The 23,479-nt window shown below is 44.4% G+C and overlaps 1 protein-coding gene across 4 annotated transcripts in view; it reads left to right on the top strand.

Annotated features, from left to right (window-relative positions):
• Positions 1 to 23,479, top strand: part of SH2D4B (SH2 domain containing 4B) — a 107,622-nt gene that overhangs the window by 36,607 nt on the left and 47,536 nt on the right. For all 4 annotated transcript variants that reach the window (XM_030940290.1, XM_030940292.1, XM_030940289.1 and 1 more), the window contains exon 4: positions 12,040 to 12,187. In XM_030940290.1, the coding sequence (XP_030796150.1) occupies positions 12,040 to 12,187 (148 nt within the window). The remainder of the gene's footprint in view (positions 1 to 12,039; positions 12,188 to 23,479) is intronic.

The following is a 23,479-nucleotide window of genomic DNA, read 5'->3' as shown; positions in this document are numbered from 1 at the left end:
CCGACAATATAGAAACAAAAGGATGTGGGCTGGGCACGGTGGTTCACACCTGTAATCCCAGCACTTTGGGAGGCTGAGGCGGGTGGATCACTTGAGGTCAGGAGTTGACATGGTGAAACTACTAAAAATACAAAATACTAAAAATACAAAAATTAGCCAGGCCTGTAATCCCAGCTACTCATGAGGCTGAGGCAGGAGAATCGCTTGAACCCGGGAAGCAGAGGTTGCAGTGAGTGGAGACTAAGTCACTGCACTCCAGCCCTGGGAGCCTTAGTTTGCAGATTCCTGATCAAAACCTAAGAAGTTCAGCATGCATCTCCTATGAAGAAGGACATTTTCCTCCACAGCCACAAAAGTCATTATCACACCTATTGAAATGAACAATAACTCCATGATAGTGTTTCAAATCCAACCCACAGTGGAGAGATACTTAGTTTATGTTGCTGGGTTTTGCATATGATTATTTAAGTCTGCTGGGGAAGAAAAGCAATTATTTTTATCTCTTTCCTAACCATGAGAGCACCTGCTCTAATTTCTGGCCTTTCTCTTCCCCAGATGGGGGCTGAGCTCCAAATACTGGAAGAGTGGCTCTGTGGAGCTGGAGTCCTGGGGCTCAGCTCATGAGGAGATCATGAAGGGATTAAGGTATGAGTGGAGGTTTTCTGCTCAGTGGTCTCCTTGAGAACCTCAGAGACAGAGTGGGTGAGAAATTGTGGGATGTTCTATGCTGGGGCTCATGAAGGATCACTAGGACCATCTGGCCAGACTCTTAGGTTCACTGAGGGTCTCAACTATAGGCTGTGGATGTTATTGCCAAGGAAGGTTATGACTATTATGTTTATTTTGGTTCAAATATTAATTTGCTAAATGTGAATGTTTAAACTTTATTAGAAATAGTGATCCTGATTTGGTATGTCTTCATTTTGAAGAGCCTCAGAAATGCCTTGGAGAGGCTCATTAGGGCAGTGTTAGCAACAATTGAACAAGCACTGTGCAGTTGAATCATCCAGGTTCATGAGTGGAGGTATTTTCTGTTCGCTCTGCCTGTAAGTGCACTGCCCTTTTGCAGTGTGGAACTCTTCATCACAGGAAATAGTTAAGCCTAGGCTGAAACATGATCTGAAAGGTTTCTGTGGTAGGTTAAGTGGGATTTGTGGCAAATTGTTTGCCCTTCCTCCCTTTGAGAGGTGGGATCTAGTCCCCCTCCCCTTTTGGCTGCGCCAGCCTTATGACTAGCTGTGATGTGTAGAATGCAGTAGTAATGACTGATAAAACTTTTTTATTTTTTAATCCGAGATGGAGTCTCACTCTGTTGCCCAGGCTGGAGTGCAGTGGCATGATCTCGGCTCACTGAAACCTCTGCCTCCTGGGTTCAAGTGATTCTCCTGCTTCAGCCTCCCAGGTAGCTGTGATTACAGGTGCACACCCACACACCAGCTATTTTTTGTATTTTTAGTAGAGACAGGTTTCACCATGTTAGCCAAGTTGGTCTCAAACTCCTGACCTCAAGTGATCTGCCTGCCTCAGCCTCCCAAAGAGTTGGGATTATAGGCATGAGCCACTGTGCCCGGACTGATATAACTTTTGAGGAAAGACTATAAGAGAGCTGCAGTTTCTACTTTTCCCTCTCTTGTGATGCTCACTTTTGGAAGCTGTCCTATAAGAATCCTTACTACCCTAGGCTACATAACGTAGGGAAACCCAAGCTAGCCATGCAGAGAGGAAGAGGCTACATGGAGGGGCACTGATGCACCAGACACATGAGCGAAGCCTTGGTTCTGCCAGCCCATTCCAGTGAATGACCCCAACCAAGTGATTGACCTCAACTGATACCACATGGTGCAGAAGAGCCATCCAACCAAGCCCTTCCTGAATTATTAACCTGCAGAATCATACACAAATAAATGGTAGTTGTTTTAGACCACTGAATTTTCTTTTTTTTTGAGACGGAGTTTCACTCTGTCACCCAGGCTGGAGTGCAGTGATGCAATCTTGGCTCACTGCAAGCTCCACCTCCCGGGTTCATGCCATTCTCCTGCCTCAGCCTCTCGAGTAGCTGGGACTACAGGTGCCTGCCACCATGCCCAGCTAATTTTTTTTTTTTTTTTTGAGACTGAGTCTTGCTCTGTTGCCCAGGCTGGAGTGCAGTGGCGCAATCTCCGCTCACTGCAGACACTCCGCTTCCTGGGTTCATGCCATTCTCCTGCCTCAGCCTCCTGAGTAGCTGGGGACTACAGGCACCTGCCACCATGCCCGGCTAATTTTTTGTATTTTTAGTAGAGATGGGATTTCACCGTGTTAGCCAGGATAGTCTTGATCTGTCTGCCTCAGCCTCCCAAAGTGCTGAGATTACAGGCGTGAGCCACCATGCCCGGCCTTAGACCACTGAATTTTCTGGTATTTGTTATTCAGCAGTAGACAACCAAAAACAGCTTCACCAAGCAATTTATGCATGGGTTAGAGATTGGCTTAGATAACCAACCTTCCTTCCCTCCTCCCTTCCTCCCTCCCTCCCTTCCTTCCTTCCTTCCCTTTTTTTTTTTTTTTTTTTTTCCACATAGAGTCCGACTCTGTCACCCTGGCCAGAGTGCAGTGACGCAATCTCAGCTCACTGCAACCTCCGTCTCTTGGACTCAAGCCATCCTCCCACTTCAGCCTCCCAAGTAGCTGGGAGTACAGGCATGCACCACCATGCCTGGCTAATTTTTGTAATTTTTGTAGTGATGGGGTTTCACCATGTTGCCCAGGCTCATCTGGAATTTCTGAGCTCAAGCAATCCACCCATCTCAACTTCCCAAAGTGAGATTTTTATTGTGTCTTTCAACAGTAAGGTTCTAACATTCTGAGTTTTGCTTGTAGGAATGTACCAACAACCTTCATTTAATACTTTCTTTTTTCCTGAGAATGTAAGGGGAGGCTGTTTGCTGTGGGGGAGGAGGGGAGAAATAAACTACCGGCTCTCAAAAGCTTACAGGGTGCCAGGGGAGAGAGAGACAACTCCATGAGCAACGCTTAGTCCCAACCACACCCCGGGGGGTATAATGGAGGGCAAAGGAGTAACTTTAGAGGTCTGGGCATGAGCAAGCACAAGAGACAGAAAGGAGAGCTGTAGAATGATGAACAGTCTGCTGGAGGGAGAGATAAAAATTTCATGATGGATGGAGCCAGACATAAGCCTGGAAAGGAGGTAGGGTGTGGAGCTCTTAAATGCTACTTTAAGGGGGTGGACTTTACTCTGTGGGCAAAGCAAGATCTTGATACAAAGAAGGGTGTGGTCAGATCAAGTTTTAGGAGCACAACTGATGGCAATGATGTGATTCAAGTGATGAGTTTTCAGGCAAGGAGACTAGTTAGGAGATTTTTGCAATGGTCAAGGCCAATGAGCGAGGGTCTGGACAAAATCTATGACAATGAGGAAGGAGAGAAGGGGATGGATATAGCAAAATGGTGGTGGTGAAATCAATAGGGCTTGGCATCAATTAGATGTTGGGATGAGGGAAAGCAAAGAGCAAAGACATCCAAGTCCCAGGCTGGGAGATGGGGAGATGGCAGTACCCTCCCACCATGGGGAGCTTCCTGCAAAACCATGAGGTTTGCAGGAAGGAGAAAGTGCTTAGACTGGCTCCACTGAGGGATTTTTACCCCACAGAGAAGGGAGATAGGTGGAGGCTTGAGGAGAGGTGACAGCTTGGGTGAGAAGCTGGGTGATGGAGAGAGATGGGCTGGGCTCACTTTCGGCAGCTCATGTTGAGGATGTAGGCAGGTTCTGCTAATTCTCCAGGTCATGCAAAAGGTAATAATGACAACTGCATTCTGAAAATGGAAAAAAAAAAATCCCGGAATCTTTGTATTGGGTTACACAGGGAACTCTGAAGATGGAGACAGCTGGAAACCAGTTTTTAAAAACCATTCTGCTGTGGCTGGTGCCATTTGAATGTAATTTACGTGCGTATAAAAGTGTTCCTTTAGAACAAAGGAGATCCTGAGGCCAGATAAAATTTGCATTTCTTTCCCCCATGCTTTCTTAACTCCTAAAATTGCTTCTGGACATTTCTCCTTCTGTTCAAGACCACAGCACAGGGCTCAATAAACATCCTGTGCTCTCCTTCCACCCGGGGTCCTGTGACCTTCCTTCTCTGCTTGCAATCTCCCTCCCTCCTCCCACCCCTACCTCTTCCCGGTTTTATTCTTAAGGAACAGACGTGGTTGATACTGTTCAGTTGTTCATTTTTTTTTTCCATTTTCTATTCAAGGCCACGCTCTTTTTTTTTTTCTCCTTTAAGTTTGGAGTTCATTTTGGCCACTTAATGAACTCCTATACAACTTTAGAATCGATTACTGCTTTATTTCCAATAAGATTAGAAGTGGTGGGAAAATTTTCTACTGCTCAATTTTCTCTTGAAAAGTTTAAACTTTACCAAAACTTCTCCAGGCAAGGCTGACGCCAACAAAACAACACGATGTGGTATACCCAGTCCCTCCTGGGGATCATCGCAAACGCTGTCTTCTCTTTACCTGATTGATAACTCATGCACTTGTCTGGTCAGCATTTATGGAGCACCTAATATCTGCTATGTCCTGTGCTGTGAGCTGGCAATGGAGGAATGAACAGCATAGGCTTGGTTCTGCCTATGATAACACTGTGGTGTTACTGGGGCCAGACTAACAACAAAATGAGGATGCCTTTATCACCTGAAAAATGATGAGGTTCATAAATTTGGAAAGGGGAGCTTTACTTCTCATAAAGGGCTGCAGCCTGCAGGTGGCTATTCAGAGAGGCTGGGAAGCACAGCTTCTGGTCAGAAGCTGGTAGCAGGCACTTTGAGGCAGGGAAGAATGAGACAGGAGTTTATGCTGACCAGGTTAGCTGAGTCTACATATTACAATTAGGCCCTGTACATCGAAAGGCAAAGCAGAGGGCATGAAGACCCTTAGGGTGCATCCTCTGTAGACTGGCCAGAACCACTCTGGTTGGTGGTCTCTTATCAGGAAGGAAGGCTGGTCAGTTGTGTCAAAACCATGAAAAGGGAGGGGCAGCATCAGGCTGTTGGTTGAGATCAGTCTTTCAAAAGGGCTGGTTTCTGTTTAATCCTTAGGGAAGAAAGCCTAATGGGTGGTTACAGAGGCAAGTCTGACCTCCTCTCCCATCATGGCTGTGAACTCAATTTTTAAAGTTTCTCGGGGGTCCCCTTGGCCAAGAAAAGGTCTGTTCAGTTGCTTAGGGGGCTTGGGATTTGTAAAATTTTTTTCATCTTCCAGAAAAGGCATTTGTCTTGATGACATTTTCCACAGGACTGTGGCAGACCCTGGCCTCTGTGGGTTCCTGTGGTGTGCTGTTACTGATGGGTTATGAAGAGAAGGGAGATTCAATAAGCTGGACAGCTCAGAGGGCTTTGGGCAGCCAGAGCAAGGCGATTAATTCCTAGGCAGAAGGGGAGTGTTTTCGTATCTGGCCTTCTGGCTGCTAAACCTCAGAAAAATGGACTTTTCTTTCAGTGGTATCTGATGGGTCAGATAATTCTGACAGTTGCAACAACAATGAGAATTTTTAGGCAATTTCAGCTTTGAGCGTTATTTTAGCAAGACCACATGTAATGCTGTTTATTTGTAGTTGCAAAATGTTTTCCTTTGTCATCCCCATCCTTGTGAAGAGCTTGCCTTTATCACAGTAAATGACCAGTCATTTTCCTCTGAGATGGGTGGTTGCTGTAGGCCTCTGGTTCCCTGGGTGGTGTCCTACTCTCCAGGTGAAGAAGAACTGATTGAATGTGGCCCTTCCATTTAACTTGCTGCTTCCTGTTAGTCACAGCCAGTTGAAGTAGGACCATTGCATTGTAATCTGAGGTAGCTAAGGGCCACTTATCTGCCATATACCAGTCATATACTTTTCCACTGTATGCCAGTCATTTCCTGGGCTCCTATCTGCTTGTTATGGGCTGAGTTATGTCCCCGCTAAAATCCGTATGTTGAAGTCCTAATGCCTGGGACCTCAGAATGTAACTATATTTGGAGGTAAGTTATGTACACAGGTAATTAAGTTAAAATGAGATTGAGTGGGTTAGACCCTACTCCAATATGACTGCTGTCCTTATAAAAAGGGAGATTTGGACACAGACGGGCACACACTCAGAGGGAAGGCTGTGAGTGACGCAGCAAGAAGGCAGCCAGCCAAGGAAAAGGTCCTCAGCATGAAGCCAATCCTGCCACACCTTGACTTTGGATTGTAGCTGCCATGATTGAGGAAACAGAGTTCTGTCGTTTTTAAGCCCCCTCAATCTGTGGTACTTCGTTATGGCGGCCTGAGCAAATGGATACGTTCCTTATCTGCACAAGGCAGTGGCAGCACGCAGTTGACGTCCCTCTGGCTCTGACAGGCCTTGACTGTATTTTCCCTGAGACCTGCTTCTGCCTGGAAGACCCCAGTGGGTCAAGGGTGGGTCCTTTGGTATATTTCAATGGATCAACAAGCAGATAAAAAGAGATAACTGTGCATTTTTACTCCGTTGTTTCAAAAATGACAAGATTTTTGTTCCTTCTGACATGACATAGACTGGGGACTTTTCTCCAATTCAACGATTAATTTTTTAATGCTAAAAATAGACAAAATTCTGACTTCCTTATGACCCACTCTCTAAGAGCTGGGAATTAAGGGCTAAAGAAGGTAAGTGACTTCTTCTAATTGTTCACCAAATACTTTTTCATGTTTTTTCCAGGCTACCACCTCCCTCCCTCTGGCCAGAAGAAGAGGGAAAGTTGAAAGGGAAACGTTGGGGTGTTGGGGTATCAAGCAGAATAAAGGGAGCAGGAGGGAAATGGGGAGATTAAGGAGAGGTCTGAACTCTGAATGGTGGGACCTGCAGCCAGGGTTGCCCCTAGGGTGTACAGAGCTGGCAAATATTTCCCTTTACAGTCTTTGTTTATATTAAAAATCGGAGTCACATAAAACCAGCCTTTTAGCACTATTCTGGTGACCCAATCTCATGTGATCCTGTGCTAAAAATACTGTGCTGGCCAGCAGGATTCATCTGTTTGCTAGGCTACCCTTCTGGAACCAGGACCCCCACACTGGGGCCCAGGATGACTTCATAAATAGGAATCCTGGAGTTCTTTGGGACATCTGCTCAATCCCTTGATAAGGGAGATGATCAGAGAGCACCCTGAAGGAAAGAAACAGGGAGTCAGGCTCATGTAGAACCTATTCTGGGCCTAGGGCACTTTAGCTGGACACCACCACCTGCCCTTAGCATTCCTGGGGGCTGACTATTTCTGGCCAGTCCTGAGGGGAGACTTGAGGAGGAAATTTACAAGAAGGTGCTTTAAAGCATGGGTTTCTGTGAAGCATGGGGCTTAGGCCAGGAGCCCTGCTTGCTGCAGGCAGTCCTGCTTGCTGCGGGTAGTCCTGCCTGCAGCCTGCTCCCCTCCAATTCCTGGAATGCTGCGGATGATACCACCCAGGAAGGACAGAGGAGAAGTTACTGAATAATCTCAGAGAAGGGGCCTCTAGATACTTACATCTGAGAGTGCAACATGGCTGGTTCCTCCTCCAATTGCCCTAGAGCAAAGTCCTCCTCTCAGTGAAGCCTGGAGCATGCTCTCTGAGTTTCCTATTCAGATATTTACTTCTCTCTTGAATATGAATAGTCAGGGAACATCAGACAGCTGAGGAAAACCTTTCACATGTATGACAGGCACCAAATCAAACAAACTTAACCACACACGCACACAGAGGAAACAGACCTAAATCAGAGTACGTGGGGAAAAAAAAGCTCTAAAATCCTCAGAGAAATGAGTTATCGCATTCATAAAACAAGTGCAAGATGCAATGAAGAGAAAAGAACAACCTAAGAATAGGAATGAGAGCTTGGAAATTACACATGTGATAGCTGAAATAAAAAACTCAGTAGAAGGTTTGGAAGATAAGGTCAATGAAATCAACCAGGAAGTAGAACAAAAAAGACAGCAGATGGAGCTGGACACAGTGGCTCACGCCTGTAATCCCAGCACTTTAGGAGGCTGAGGCGGGCGGATCATTTGAGTTCAGGAGTTCGAGAGCAGCCTGGCCAATGTGGTGAAACCCCGTCTCCCTAAAAATACAAAAATTAGCCAGGTGTGGTGTTATGTTCCTATAATTCCAGCTACTCGGGAGGTTAAGGCATGAGAATTGCTTGAACCTGGGAGGTGGAGTACAGTGAGCCAAAATTGTGCCACTGCACTCCAGCCTGGGCGACAGTGAGACTCCGTCTCAAAAAAAGAAGGAAAAAAAAAGACAACAGATGGAAAGCAAGAGAGGAAAACGATAAGGCAGTTAGAAGATCAACTCAAGAAGACCATTATTTGACAAATAGGAGCTCTATAAGGAAAAACAAGAAATGAGAAGAGAAGAAATTATCAAAGAAATCCTAAGCAAAGATAAATTAGACTGGAAAGATAAGAAGCTACAGACTGAAAGTACCCCCAAGTGTCCAACACAATCGGTGCAAGAAAATCCACACCAAGGCACATCATATTAAAAAGTTCAGAACGTCGGTGTTAAAGAGACCCCAGGGGCTTCCAGAGAGAAAAATAAATGCCTTGTGCGGAAGAATGAGAATCAGAGTGGTAGTTCTGGATGATAGAAGACAAAGAAGTCTTTAAAATTCTGCAGGAAAATTATTTTTAATCAAATTCTGTGCTTAGCTAAATTGGCAGTTACATGTAAATGTGGCATATAGACATTTTCAGACAAGACTCAGAAAGTGTCTCTATGCATTCTTAGCTGAGAAGTGTTAAATGTTGCTGCAAAATGGCAGAGTGTTCAAGAAAGAAACAGGAGCTTCAACTCAAGGAAGGCTGAGAGGTGTGTCATTGGTGGGTGGATGGAGAGGAGGCTTAGGTGGTAACCAGTGCAGATGGGAGAAGAAAAGATGGCACCCGGGGTGGTGTGTCCCTTGGAAAAATAACTTTTGTATTGTCTGTTATAAGAAAAAGCACTTGTTTAAACACAGAGAATGACTTACTACATGTGGGAAAAATTTGGGAAAATTCAGTATTCAGCTTCGAGATATATTAACCCAGGAAAAACCAGAAAAAAGGACTGGAAAGAAAAGGCTTCCATACCTAGCATATTTTACTGAATTTAAGTTACCATTAATAGCAAAACATATCATTATTTAAGAGGAAAAAATTGTTGCTTATTAAAAAGCAAGCTGTAAGTTGTAAAACACATCCAAATTTCAGAGATGTTACAAAGTTAAAAAAAAGTACTTTTTGGAATTGATGAACATAGCGTGCTATTTGGCTTTGCGGCAAACTATTTTGATGCTGATTATTGATTTAACCACAAATTATGAGGCTAATTTATTGTGAGGCTGAGGAGAGAAAAAGTATGGAGTATGGGTGTTCACCTGTGGGAAATGTAAGTGCTAAATATGCATGTGCCAAAAAAGAAAGGCAAGATTTAACATCTAGATTGATAAATTGATAAATCAAGGATTAGCAGCATTAATCAGACATACGGACGTAACCCAACAAAGGAACAGCTAACATAGTTGAAAATGGTGGCCTCCAGGCATTGGTTTAAGGTTGGTTGGATTGGGTTCTGGTGAAGTTATTTAGAGACTGCTGATTTTCATTAGCAGCCTGTGGTCCATAATGCACATTTAGCACATATATATTACTTTGATGTAAACAAAAGCAGAAGAAAATACACACAGACACAACCTTTTTAGAGCTCAGGAGTGGGACAGAAATGGGAGATTTAGGGCCCCCAAATCTATTCTCTCTTTAAGATACTTTATCCAGACTTAAGGTTAAGACATAATCATACTCTGCTTCACTGGCTTTCAGGAAGAGACCAGGTGCCCCTCACCGTGTCCTTCCTCCCTCTTCCTCCAAAATGAAAGTACACCTAAAGATGGCACGGAGTCCTCTTTTTCTTTCTTTCTTTCTTCTTCTTTTTTTTTTTTTTTTTTTTTTTTTTTTTTACAAGATGGAGTCTCGCACTGTCACCCAGGCTGGAGTGCAATGGTGCATTCTTAGCTCACTGCAACCTCCACCTCTCGGTTCAAGCGATTCTCCTGCCTCAGCCTCCTGAGTAGCTCAGATTACAGGTGCACGCCACCATGCCCGGCTAATTTTTGTATTTTTGTATTTTTTGTATTTTTGTATTTCTTAGTAGAGACGGGGTTTCACCATGTTGGCCAGCTGGTCTCAAACTCCTGACCTCAGTTGCTCTGCCCACCTTGGCCTCCCAAAGTGCTGGGGTTACAGGCGTGAGCCACCACGCCCAGCTAGGATGGCACAGAGTCCTCTTATCTCTGCAGTAAGATGTGGAGTTAACACATTGTTCCACATTTCTCTCCCTTCCCTTCCCCTTCCCCTTCCCCTTTCCCTTCCCTTTCTCTCTCTCTCTCTTTCTTTCTTTCTCTTTCTTTCTCTTTCCTTCCTTCCTTCCTTCTTTCTTTCTGTTTCTCTCTCTTTCTCTCTCTCTCTTCTTCCTTCCTTTCGTTCCTTCTTTCCTTCTTTCTTCCTTCCTTCCTTTCTTTCCTCCCTTCCTCCCTTCCTCCCTTCCTCCCTTCCTCCCTTCCTCCCTTCCTCCCTTCCTTCCTTCCTTCCCTTCCTTCCCTTCCTTTCCTTCCTTTCCTTCCTTCCCAGGCTGGAGTGCAGTGGCAAGATTTCGGCTCACTGCAACCTCTGCCTCCTGGGTTCAAGCCATTCTTGTGCCTCCTGAGTTGACTGGGTCTTGTTTTTTTGTTTGTTTGTTTTTTTGAGATGGAGTTTTGCTCTTGTTGCTCAGGCTGGAGTTCAATGGTACGATCTCAGCTCACCGCAACCTCCTCCTCCTGGGTTCAAGCGATTCTCCCACCTCAGCCTCCCTAGTAGCTGGGATTACAAGCAAGCGCCACTACGCCCGGCTAATTTTGTATTTTTAGTAGAGATGGGGTTTCTCCATGTTGGTCAGGCTGGTCTCGAACTCCTGACTTCAGGTGATCTGCCCGCCTCAGCCTCCCAAAGTGCTGGGATTACAGGCATGAGCCACCGCGCTCAGTCTTTTTTTTTCTTTTTTAACTTTTATTTTAGATTCCAGAGGTGCATGTGCAGGTTTGTTACAATGGTATGTTGTGTGATGCTGAAGTATGGGTTATGATTGAACCCATGACCCAGGTAGTGAGCATAGTACCCAATAGGCACTTTTTCAGTCATTCCCTGTCTCCCTCTCTCCCACTTAGAGTCCCCAGTGTCTGTCATTCCCATCTTTATGTCCATGAGTACCCAGTGTTTAGCTTCTCACGAAGTGAGAACATGCAGTGTTTGGCTTTCTGTTTCTGTGTTCTTTCACTTACTATAACGGCCTCCAGATGCATCTATGTTACTGCAGAGGATGTGACTTCATTCTGTTTCATGGCTGTGTAGTATTCTGTGGCATTCCACCTGTTTCAACCCATTTTCTCCTCACCACCACCTTGTCAGTTAGGTGGCATGATCACCACCACTTTATTACTAAAACAACAGGGTTCCATCCAGGTCCTGCTGCCTGCAGCACAGAAAGTCAATCATCTAGATGATGAGTATTGCCCAGGAAGAAGGCTTTAATCAGGTGCTGCAGCACAGGAAATGGGAGCTCAGCCTCAAATCCATCTCTGTCTCCCTAACTGACTATAACTAGGGGTTTATGTAGCAGGTAAGAAATGTAACAATGTGTATGAAAACAGGAACTAGGGAGGAGCTAGGAAGCAATCATCTCATTGTGGGGTCAGGCATCTCATAGTCTGGTTGTGGTGATCTGGTGAGTTTCAGTAATTTGATACTTTTTGAGAGGCCGGAGGGATCCTTTCCTGAGGAAGCAATTCAAATAAAACAAATATAATTTATGTGTTTATCCAAAACAACTGTCTGTGGGACTACTGGGTAATTTCAATTTCATACATGTAGGGACTGAGGCTGGAGAGGCGACTGCAGCACTCTCAGCCTCACCCACTGCAGAATCCCAGAGGTATTTCTTTCTTGTTTTTCTGAAATTTTGTGGTCATCTCATGTTGTTCTGTCCCCATGACATTTCAGAGGAAAGAGGAAGAGGAGAGGAAGCGAGGAGAAGAGCAGATTCGCCTCCAGGAAGAGCAGAGGGCAAAGGAGCTCTACTGGACCCTGAAGCAGGCTCAGCTGCATTGCCAAGCCAGTGAGAAAGAGGAGCAAGAGTGGGAAGAACAGTGTGAGTAGAGCTTGTGCCTCAGGCAGGGAGACCAGTCGTGCCTCCCCACCCACCTCCTCCCACTGCTGATTTGCTCAGTCGTCATTTCTGTTCACTCAGCCACCCCATCAGCCTTTACTCGGGCCCAGCTGTGTGTTCAGTCCTGCTAAGAATTTAGAGGGTAAGTTAGGCTTCATCCTTGAAGAGCTTACCTGCCTGTTGGGGATATTTCTTTTTTTGTTGTTATTGTTCTTTTTTGAGACAGAGTCTTGCCCTGTCACCCAGGCTGGAGTGCAATGGTGGGATCTTGGCTCACCGCAAGTTCCGCCTCCCAGGTTCAAGTGATTCTCTTGCCTCAGCCTCCCGAGTAGCTGGGATTCCAGGCGCCCGCCACTATGCCCAGCTAATTTTCGTATTTTTAGCAGAGACGGAGTTCCACCATTCTCTACTGGTGACCAGGCTGATCTCAAACTCCTGACCTCAGGTGATCTACCCACCTTGGCCTCCCAAAGTATTGGGATTATAAGCATGAGCCACCGCGCCCGGCCAGGGATATTTCTTGTATTAAAAAAATAAAAGCCTAGCCTGGGCAATATGAGACCCTGTCACTACAAAAAAATAAAAAGTATTAGCTGGGCCTGGTGGTGGCATGCACCTGTAGTCCTGGCTACTCGGGAGGCTGAGGTGGGAGGATTGCTTGAGCCCAGGAGGTCAAGGCTGCAGTGAGCCATGATTGTGCCACAGCACTGCAGCCTGGGTAACAGGGTGTGACCTTGTCTCATATTCTACCTTTACTGATGAATCACAGTCCTCATCCCGTAGAAACTCATCAAGAAGAGCAGCAGACAGATACATAGACTAAGGGCTTGGAGGGAGGATGTGGCACATACAACGTGGTTGTCCTAGTGGGTCTCCAGAAGGGGTGTCATGAAGTGAGGCTTGCTGGTGACACCGGAATAAGCAAGTCAAAAAGAATGGGAAGGGGACTTAGGTGGAAGCTCCAGCATGGGCAAAGGCTTGGTGACAAAGGAACATGTCATGCCTAGGAAGTGTGGGGTGGTGAGAGTTTGGGGAGTGTCAGGTTGGTAAGAAGTTAGGTGGGAAAGGGGAGGTGGAGCTAAGTTTGGAGGGCGGTGCTTACGTGCCTGGGAGTTGTTTTATTTGGGTATGGTAAGACAGGCAGGCCCAGAAATGAGGCTTGTAAAGGAAGACGTTTTTACTCACAGGTCCCTAGAGACAGGAGACATGGCAGGCCATGCAGGGCCACATGGGGAAGCCCCAGGGTGGGTAAGGAGGCAGAGGGAGTGGGGGAAAACATGGGCAAAAACATGGGCAAGAGTGTTTATTGTGATTTCCTGGGGAAGGGTAAGGAGAGGCAGGCTAGGCAGGCCTAGGATTGGCCAGTGTAAATAACTAAAGTGAGCTCTTAGGTGTAGGAGCTATCTCTAGTTTTGCATCATTTGGCTGCGGGGTGATTAAGGCAGGGAGACAGTGGCTCAGAATGTGAAAGCCCAACAAGGGAGGTAGTTGTGGGATGGGTTTCCGATTGAATGGTTTGGATATGAAGGTGCACTTGCAGGCAAGCCCTTTACTGTCCCTAGGAATTGGCTATTCCTGGGAGGGGCAATCTCCAGAATCAAAAAGTTCTCAGATGTCAAAAAATCAGAAAATACAGAAAATGAAAAGGCATGATTAATACACGTGGACAGTGGGAAACTTCCAAAGGCGAGTGACATGATCTGGCAGGGTTTTGGGAAGAGAGCAAGGAGGCTGTTGTGATGGTACACTTGAGTGATGATTGCAACTGGGGCCATACGGGGAGAGCAGAGATGTTAGGTGTCTTCTACTGGCCAGCCTTCTGGTCCTATCTTATGCCAGATTCATTAAATAGACTTGAAAATGGAGATACAGCTTAGATACCATAAAATTTAGCCTTTTAAGTGCACAATTTAGTGGTTTTTAGTATGCTCAAAAAGTTGTGCAATCATTGCCACTATCTAATTCCAGAATATTTCTATCACTTCAAAAAGAAACTCTGTATTGATTAGCAGTTACTCCTCCCCCCACCATATCCCTGGAAGTTACTCATCAATTTCTGTCTCTAGATTTGCCTATGATGGACATTTTATATAAATAGCATCCTACATTATGTGGCTTTTGATGTCTGACTTCACTTAGTGCAATGTTTTCAAGGTCCATTCATGTTATAGCAGATATCATTCCTTCCTTCCGTTTTATGGTTAATAATATTCTAATGTACGCATATACCACATTGTTGTTCATCCACTTAACAGTCGATGAACATTTGGGTTGTTTTCACTTTTTGGCTATTTTGAATAATGTTGCTATGAACATTTGTGTACAAATTTTTGTGTGAACATATATTTTCAGTTCTCTTAAGTATTACCTATATGCCTAGGAGTGGAATTTCTGGGTCATATGGTATCTTAGTCTTCTATTTCTATAACTGAGTATCTGAGACTGAGTGACTTACAAAGAAAATACATTTATTTCTTATGGTTCTGGAGGCTGGGAAGTCCGAGGTAAGGGCCTTCTTGCTAGTGGCGACTCTTCAGAGTCCTGAGGCAGTGGAGGGCATCACATGAAGATGGAAGGTACACTAACAGCCGAACTGGCTTTTTTTTTTTTTCGAGTCAGAGTTTTGCTCTGTCGGCCAGACTGGAGTGCAGTGGCGTGATCTCAACTCACTGCAACCTCTCTCTCCCAGGCTCAAGCGATTCTCCTGCCTCAGCCTCCCTAGTAGCTGGGATTACAGGTGGGTGCCACCACACCTGGCTAATTTATGTAATTTTAGTAGAGACAGGGTTTCATCATGTTGGTCAGGCTGGTCTGGAACTCCAGACCTCAGGTGATCCACCTGCCTCGGCCTCCCTAAAGTGCTGGGATTACAGGTGTAAGCCACCATGCCTGGCCCAAACCGGCTTTTATACAGGCCTGCTCTCTTGATAGCTAACCAACTCCCATGATAACCCATTAACCCATTAATACATTAATCCATGAAAGGATTAATCCATTCTTGAAGGCAGAGTCCTCATGATCCAATCATCTCTTAAAGGTCTCACCTCTTAACTGCCACACTGTTTTCCAAAGTGGCTGCACCGTTTTATATCCTTACCAGCAATGTATGAGGGATCTAATTCCTCGGCATCCTTGGCAACCCTTGTAATCTTTCATGTTTTTTATTATGAAAGCCTTCCTAGCGTGTGTGAAGTGACATCTCATCGTGGTTTTGATTTGCATTTCCCTAATGACTAATGATGTTGAACATTTAAAAAATGTGCTTTATGGCTGTTTATATATCATCTTTGGATAAATGTCTATTCTAATTCTTTACCCATTTTTGAATTTTTGTTGTTGAGTTGCAAGAGTTCATTGTATATTTTGGATATTAATTTCTTATCAGAGATATGGTTTACAAATATTTTCTCCTATTTTTTGGGTTGTCTTTTCACTTTCTTGATAACCCTTTGAAGCACAAAAAATTTTAATTTTGATGAAGTTCAATTTATCCATTTTTTTGGTTGTTTATGATTTGTGTCTTATCTAAGAAACCATTGCCTAATCCAAGGAAGGTCACACTGGCTTACACCTCTCTTTGTTCTAAGACATTTATAGTTCTAGCCCTTACATTTAGGTCTTTGATCCATTTTGAGTTAATTTTTGTGTGAGGTAGGGTTCCTACTTAATTTTTTTTCATATGGCCATCCAAGTTGTCCAAGCACCATTTGTTGAAAATACTATTCTTTCTCCATTGGATGGTATTGGAACTCTTGTTGAAAATCAATTCACCAAAAATATGTCTGTTTCTGTACTCTCTGTCTCTCTCTTTCTTTTATTTTATTTTATTTTTTTTGAGACGGGGTCTCACTCTGTCACCCAGGCTGTAGTACAGTAGTGTGATCTCAGCTTACTGCAACCTCTGCCCCACGGGCTCAAATGTCTATCCTCCCACTTCAGCCTCCTGAGTAGCTGGACCACAGGCATGCACCACCACGCCTGGGGTTTTTTTTTTTTTTTTTCCTATTTTTATTAGAGATAGGGTCTTGCCATGTTGCCCAGTCTGGTCTCAAACTCCTGAGCTCAAGCAATCTGTCTGCCTTGGCCTCTCTAAGTGCTGGTATTACAGGCGTCAGCCACCGTGCCTGGCCTGTTTCTGTACTCTCAATTCTGTTCCATTGATTTATATGTCTGTTTTTTATGCCAGTATGACATAGTCTTGATTACTGTAGCTTTGTTGTACATTTTGAAATTGGGCAGTATGAGACCTCCGTGTTTGTTCTTCTTTTTCACGATTATTTTGGTTATTCTGAGTCCTTTATATTTCCATTTCCATTTTAGAATCAGCTTGTCAATTGTTGCAATAAAGGTAGCTGGAATTTTGATAGTGATTACATTAAATCTGTAGACCAATTTGGAGAATATTGCCATCTTAACAATATGCAGTCTTCCAATTCGTGATCACAGAATGTCTTTCCATTTATCCAAGTCTTTAAAAATCTATTTATTTATTTATTTATTTTGAGACCGACTCTCGCTTTGTCGCACAGGCTGGAGTCCAGTGCTGCAATCTCAACTCACTGCAAGCTCTGCCTCCTGGGTTCCGGCCATTCTCCTGCCTCAGCCTCCCAAGTAGCTGGGACTACAGGCGCCCACCACCACGTCCAGTTAATTTTTTTGCATTTTTAGTAGAGACTGGGTTTCACTGTGTTAGCCAGGATGGTCTCGATCTCCTGACCTCATGATCCACCCACCTCGGCCTCCCAAAGTGCTGGGATTACAGGCGTGAGCCACCATGCCCAGTGTAAAAATTGTTTTCAATAATATTTAATGGTTTTCAGTGTAGCAGCCTTGCCCTTGTTTTGCTAAGTTTATTCCTAATTGCATATTCTTTCTGATGCTATTGTAAATAGAATAGTTTTCTTAGTTTCATTCTTGGGTTGTTTATTGCTAGTGCATAGAAATGCAATTGACTTTTGTATATTGATCTTGTATTCTGTAACCTTACTAACCTTGTTTATTAGCTGGAATGTATATTTTTTATGTATTCCTTATGATTTTCTACATACAGGACAATTTCATGTGCAGATAGAGATAGTTCTTCCTTTCTAGTCTGGATTCCTTTTATTTTGTTTTCTTACCTAATTGCTCTGGCTAGAACTTCCAATACTATGTTGAATGGAAGTGGCAAAAGGCACCCCTCTCTTGTTTCTGATCTTAGAAGTAAATTTTTAGTCTTTCATTATTTTGTTTTGTTTTGTTTTTTTTGAGACAAGATCTCACTTTGTCACTCAGGCTGGAGTGCAGTGGCATTATCTTAGCTTAGTGCAGCCTCAACTGCCTGGGCTCAAGTGATCCTCCTACCTCAGTCTCCTGAGTAGCTGGAACTATAGATGCACACCACCACATCTGGCTAATTTTTATATTTTTTTAGTGACGGGGGTTTGCCATGTTGCCCAGGCTGGTCTTAAACTCCTGAGCTCAGGAAGTCTGTCCACCTCGACCTCACAAAGTTCTGGGATTACAGATGTTAGCCACCATTTAATATGATGTTAGCTGTGGGTTTTCATACAGAACCTTGGGTTGAGGGAGTTCTATGCTTTCTTAGATTGTTGGGTGTTTTCATGATGAAAGGTGTTGGATTTTGTCAAATGCTTGTTCTGCATCTGTTGAGATGATCATATGTTTTTTGTTCTTTATTCTATTAACATGGTGCATGCCATGGCTGAGTTTCATATACTGAGCTAGTCTCACATTCCTGGGATAAATCCCACTTCTTTATAGCATATAGTCCTGTTTATATGTTGCTAGATTCCATTTGCTACTATTTTGTTAAGGATTTTTGCATCTGTATTCATAAGGGATATTGGTCTGCAGTTTTATTTTCTTTGATGTTTTTGTCTGGTTGTGGTATCAGGGTAATACTAGCACAAGTTGGAAAGCGCAAGTTGGAAAGCACAAGTTGGAAAATGTTCATTCCTCTTCTATTTCTCATGATGAACTTGTAAAGAGGAATTAATTTTCCTTGAAACATTTAGTATAACTCACTAGTGAAGACATCTTAGGCCTCGGGTTTCTTTGTGGGAAATTTTTTTGATTACGAATTTAGTCTCTTCACTTGTTATGAACCTTTTTCTCTTGAATAAATGCTTCTTGAATTCCTGTAAGCCTTTGGTTAATTTCTAACAACCCGAGAAAGTTGGTTCTGAGGATTTTCCAGTGTTTTCATTGTTTTATGGCGGAGAGGATTTTCAGAGGTCCTTAATTCACCTTTTCCACTGATACATTTTTAAGTTGACATATAATTAATTTGGTGCCAGTCCTAAAACACCCAGAACTTCTGGGACAAATTTGGGGCCATAACTGGGCAGTTGGGAAGGTGGATGGGTGGAAAGTATTTAATTTTCTGTTGAATCTTTTTTTATTCCAAGTGACCTAGCATGTAATCAAATGCTGGAAAAGGAATAAACCAAACAGAATCTAAAAAAAAATTAAAATTTAAAATTTAATTTTTATTTTGTACAATTTTTGCACCATGAGGCAGTTGCAAATTTTAAGACACCAGTGTTCCTTTTGCTTCTCAGCATTGATGTCCTCAGTCAGATTTTCCTAGGTCTCTCGGGCCCTGGCAGACAGAAGGCTGTGTGCCCAGGCCCAGAGCAGAGATTATCCTGTATGCAGATGTCTCAGAGTAGCAATGCCAGCACAGTGCAGTGCAAACTTCATCTCTCAACCAGGCCTTCTGTTTCTCTCTCCTAGGGACTTACTGTTGTATTTACAAAAGAGCTTGAAAACTGGGCTGTCTTTGCTCTCCAAGCTCCCTTATGGCCGCTGTTTTCACACATGTTTATGCTGAAGCCCATCGGGTAAGGAAGGTGCGAGCAGCTGGCTCGGGTGAGGAGAGTGAGGGGCCCATGGTCCCTGGCCCCCTGAATCCTCCCCGCATCCTGTGGCTTCAGGGACCCCTCTGTGAAACCCTTTGGGCTGTGTGTAATATATTTTCAACACTATTGCCCTGGCCTAGTGGCTGCCTTTAGCTTGAGAATTTTTTTTCTATTAGGGACAGTTCCCTTCCTACCTGAGTGACCGATGCACTCAGAAGCTCTTTGAATCAATGAAAGCCTAAGAGATTGTGCTATCCACATAGAGCCAAATCTCAGGCCCACCCCAGCAGTGTAAGTGGGGGCCAGACTCCTCTGTCCTCTCCTCCTGGAGCACCAGAGTGGCGAGTCCACCCAGTTCTTCAATTTCTGCTTAATAGCGTGTTCAGGGAGTAGTACTGTCGTTGGTTTGTGGGAGGTGGAAAATGATTGGTTCCCTCTATTTGGAACAAGAATGGAATCACACTATGGAATGCATGTGTATGCAGTTGAAATTACAGTGGGATTTTGCTTTTAAGTCTCAATTCCTTGTTACTTGGGTATTGGCGTGCCCTTGGGCTGGGGAGTGAAATGTGGGTGGGGTCTGCTTGTATTCAGGACCGTGCCTCCTTTTCTCTGTTGACCACTTCCAGCCTTGGGACCTGTTTCACTGTTACTTCTTCCTTTCAGAGTTAAAATTATACAAATGCAACATTGTGGTCAAAGCTCATTTTTTATCTGGGGCAGGCTCCTAGGCGATGCTTCAGGGGCATATGCTCAGGAGAGAATGTTCCCCTTGCTCATTGATAACGACTAGGCAGCTGCTGTTGAACTGTTTCATGCCCATTCACACGTAGGTTGGAGTTGTTTTAAGAATTGCCAAATATTGCTAAAAACTGTGCCCTCACTAAATTCATCTGAATGCCCCAAACCCTGAGAGTTCACAAAGCCCTAGGACATTCATTCTCATGAGCCAGGAACAGCCTCACAGCAGAGCATTGGCATTCCTATTGTATTGATAAAGAAATTCAGGCTCAGACTCAGTAGGGAGGTCGGGGCATCAGGCACAAATGAAGGCTTTTCTTTTTCCTTACTTTTGGCCTAGTGTTCTGGCCTGCAGGTTAGGTATCTTGAAAAGCAGCCTGTAGGAGGGATGTCTTTAGTCATTGGCCTCACAGGCCTCCAGTGGTCCATGCACAGGAAGTTCCTCATGGGTTCCGTCCTGTGGAAGTCTCTTAAACATACTGCTGGGCATTCCCAGGACTGCCGAGGGGTGGCTGAGGTTGCCGGAACACTAAGCAGACATTACATTCTATAACAAGTTTGTTTGAAATGACAGAATAAAGGCAGATGGAGGCTCTATCTTTACTGAAGCTCAGTGCTGGTGGTAGCTCAACATTGATCTTACCACCGAACGTTTCCCAGCAATGCTTCCTCCTGCCGCTTGGGGGATATGCTTGTCATTTGCACCCAGTAAGACTGAGGAGCAAAAGTATACGCTTGGCCTTGGGTATCCTTGGGTACTGCATCTGCAGATTCACTCAACCTCTGACAGCAAATATTTGGAAAAAACCAAAAATAACATGACAATAAAAACAAGAACAAAAATACAGTATAGAAACTATTTACATAGCATTCATATTGTATTAAGTATGATAAGTAATCCAGAGCTGATTTAAAGTATATGGGAGGGTGTGCATAGGCTACACGCAAACACTACACCATTTTATAAAAGGGGCTCGAGCACTCACAAATTTTGGTATTCATGAGAGATGGGGAGTGGAGGAGGGGTTTCCTTGAACCAATCCCCTGAGGATGCCGAGGGACAACTGTACATCAGCTGAGCTCCTACTGTATGCCAACCATTGTGTTAGACATATTTCCTCCCCTCAGAAATCTCAGCCTGGAAGAAGAGGCTTACATGCCCGAGTTACAGTTCAATAGGTAGATGTGCCAACATAGGTTTGTATAAAATACATGGGGAGGCTGGGCACAATGACTCATGCCTGTAATGCCACGACTTTGGGAGGTTGAGGCAGGCAGATCACCTGAGGTCAGGAGTTGGAGACCAGCCTGGCCAACATGGTGAAACTCCATCTGTACTAAAAATACAAAAATTAGTCAGGTGTGGCTGTGTGCACTTGCAATCCCAGCTACTCGGGAGGCTGAGGCAGGAGAATTGCTTGAGCCCGGGAGGTGGAGGCTGCGGTGAGCTGAGATTGTGCCATCGTACCCCAACCTGGGCAACAGAGTGAGACTCCATCTCAAAAATAAAATAAAATAAAATAAAATAAAATAAAATAAAATAAAATAAAATAAAATACATGGGGAGAGAGTGAATCCCTTTCAGAAGGGAGAGCATTTGGAAAGGCTCTGCAGAGGAAATGGCATTTGGTTCAGAGAAAATGGGTGGGCAAAGAAGGTGGGACAGGGTGTCATAGCAGAGCAAAGCAAGGTCATTGTGTGCATAGGTCATGGTATGTGTTGCAGTGTGGTGGCATCCTGGGGTTCCAGTGATGAAAAATGAGGCTAGAAAGATAAGATGAGAAAGAGTTAAAAAAGAATTCATTAATTTAAATTCGGGACAAAAGAAGAGGCAGATGGAAAGAGGAGGCAGAGCAAAGGTTTATACTGACAAAAAACCATGAACCATTACAAAGTGGTCACCAGAGGCTATTGCGGTGTGTGGGAAGGAGCACTGGACTGGGAGTCCTGTCATAGCTCTGCCCACTTACTAGTGTGACCTTGAGCAAACTCTTGCTCAGTTGCTCAGTTTCCTCATTTGTAAAATGGGGTTAATCATGTTGAGCTGAGGCCTTTTGGGAGGGTGAAATGAGAGAGAGGAAATAACGGTGCTTTCTAAGTTGTAAACGTCTGTGTTCATGAAGTGCTCTTCTTTTTTAGCTACACGATGGGATGGAAAGTTAAGAGCGGGGCTGGTTTCCCATTAGGGATGGAGAATGGAAATCGTCTGGCCCAGGAGCTGCTTGATTGCTCATTAATGTTCTGTGTGGCAACTGAAAATGGGGAAGCCTCTGAAAAACAAAGAAGATGTGATAATTCAGGCCCCGTGGTTTTAGTTCCTCATCTTAGCCTTTCTTAAAGAATGATGAGTTAAACTCCAGAGCCTGTCATTCAAATCCAACAAACCCATTCTGCACTCAATTAATTTAATATGAAAGATATAGTGGGCCATTAATCTATGGGGGAGCAGCAGTTTTTGATAAAACACCCAAATTAAATTCTCCAAGTTAGAAAAAAAGGAAATTATCCCATTTAGTATCACTTGAATACCGTTAGTTATTCAGTTCAACAGAGAATTCAGTCAGTTATTCAGCAGAGCTCTGGCTCCTGAGACTCTGAATACATCAGGCAGAGAAATTCATTTCATAGTTTTTCAACTGTGAACTTGTAGGAGTGTGGAGTTAGATAACATCTAGTTGCCCAGAGATTTAGAGATGAGCTAGCCTGACTTGAGAAATGATATTATTTGTAAAAACTGGACATTTATCATTGCTGCAGTTACTAGGTTAGAAATGTGAGCAGGATTTTGGAGTCATCAGAGGGACTTGTGTTCACCTCTGGCTCCTTGACCTGTGTCATTCTGGTTGTGGCCTTTAACCAACAATCTGCACACTGGTTGTCTCACTTCTTGCCAGGTTGTTGACAGAGCGCAGTGGGAAATGTGGGCTCAGGCCCAGCTTGGGGTCCAGTGATGTGGGTTCCATTCCCTTTTCTCTTAGAGTGTGCACCAGAGTCGGGGTCAGTGATACTAAACTGCTGTAGGCTTGAGACAGGTAGAGCCGGAAGGTGCTTGTAGGGGTAGAGTCTGGACTGGGAGTGGAGTGGGCACAGCAGAATTTTGGGCTGGGAGGACAGCTGAAGGAGAAGACAGATGAAAGGCTTTCTCTATCCCTTGATGGGATGGGACATTGTGCAGTTTCTCCTTGGACATAACTGGCTTGAAGCGCTCCTTAAACTCTAGGTGGCACATATTTTTGGTATTATAACTCGGAATAATGCTAGCCTGAGTGCCCATGTGCCCGATTCGTGTCCTGCTTAGGGTCATCTTTTCTCTTGAATTGCTCAGGAATCCCTGGGGGCTTTATGGTTCCCCAAGCTGAGTCATTACAACATTCATAGGGGTGTGAAGTGCTCTGGTCTTAAGGAACTCCTGCAGTGGCTCCTGGAGGCCACAGGGGGTCACTGTTGGCAGCCATCAGGCGTTGCTCAGCAGGGTTCAGGACCACGGGAGTGGTTGGCTGCCGACCTCAGAAGCCTCAGATAAGGGTTGAGAGAGCCCTTTCTCTAGGCCCAAGTTTAGCTGTGGTCGAACTTTGCTTACCTCATCTTGAGTCCCAAGCCCATTCTTCCACCAAGGGACCATGGCTCCAGCAGGCCGAGTCACAAAAGGCCTGTGTGATTTCCTTCAGCA

This window comes from Rhinopithecus roxellana, chromosome 11, assembly GCF_007565055.1.
Source record: "Rhinopithecus roxellana isolate Shanxi Qingling chromosome 11, ASM756505v1, whole genome shotgun sequence".
Lineage (NCBI taxonomy): Eukaryota > Metazoa > Chordata > Mammalia > Primates > Cercopithecidae > Rhinopithecus > Rhinopithecus roxellana.
Note: the sequence above shows the minus strand (reverse complement) of the source record. Positions and strands in the feature narration are given on the sequence as shown.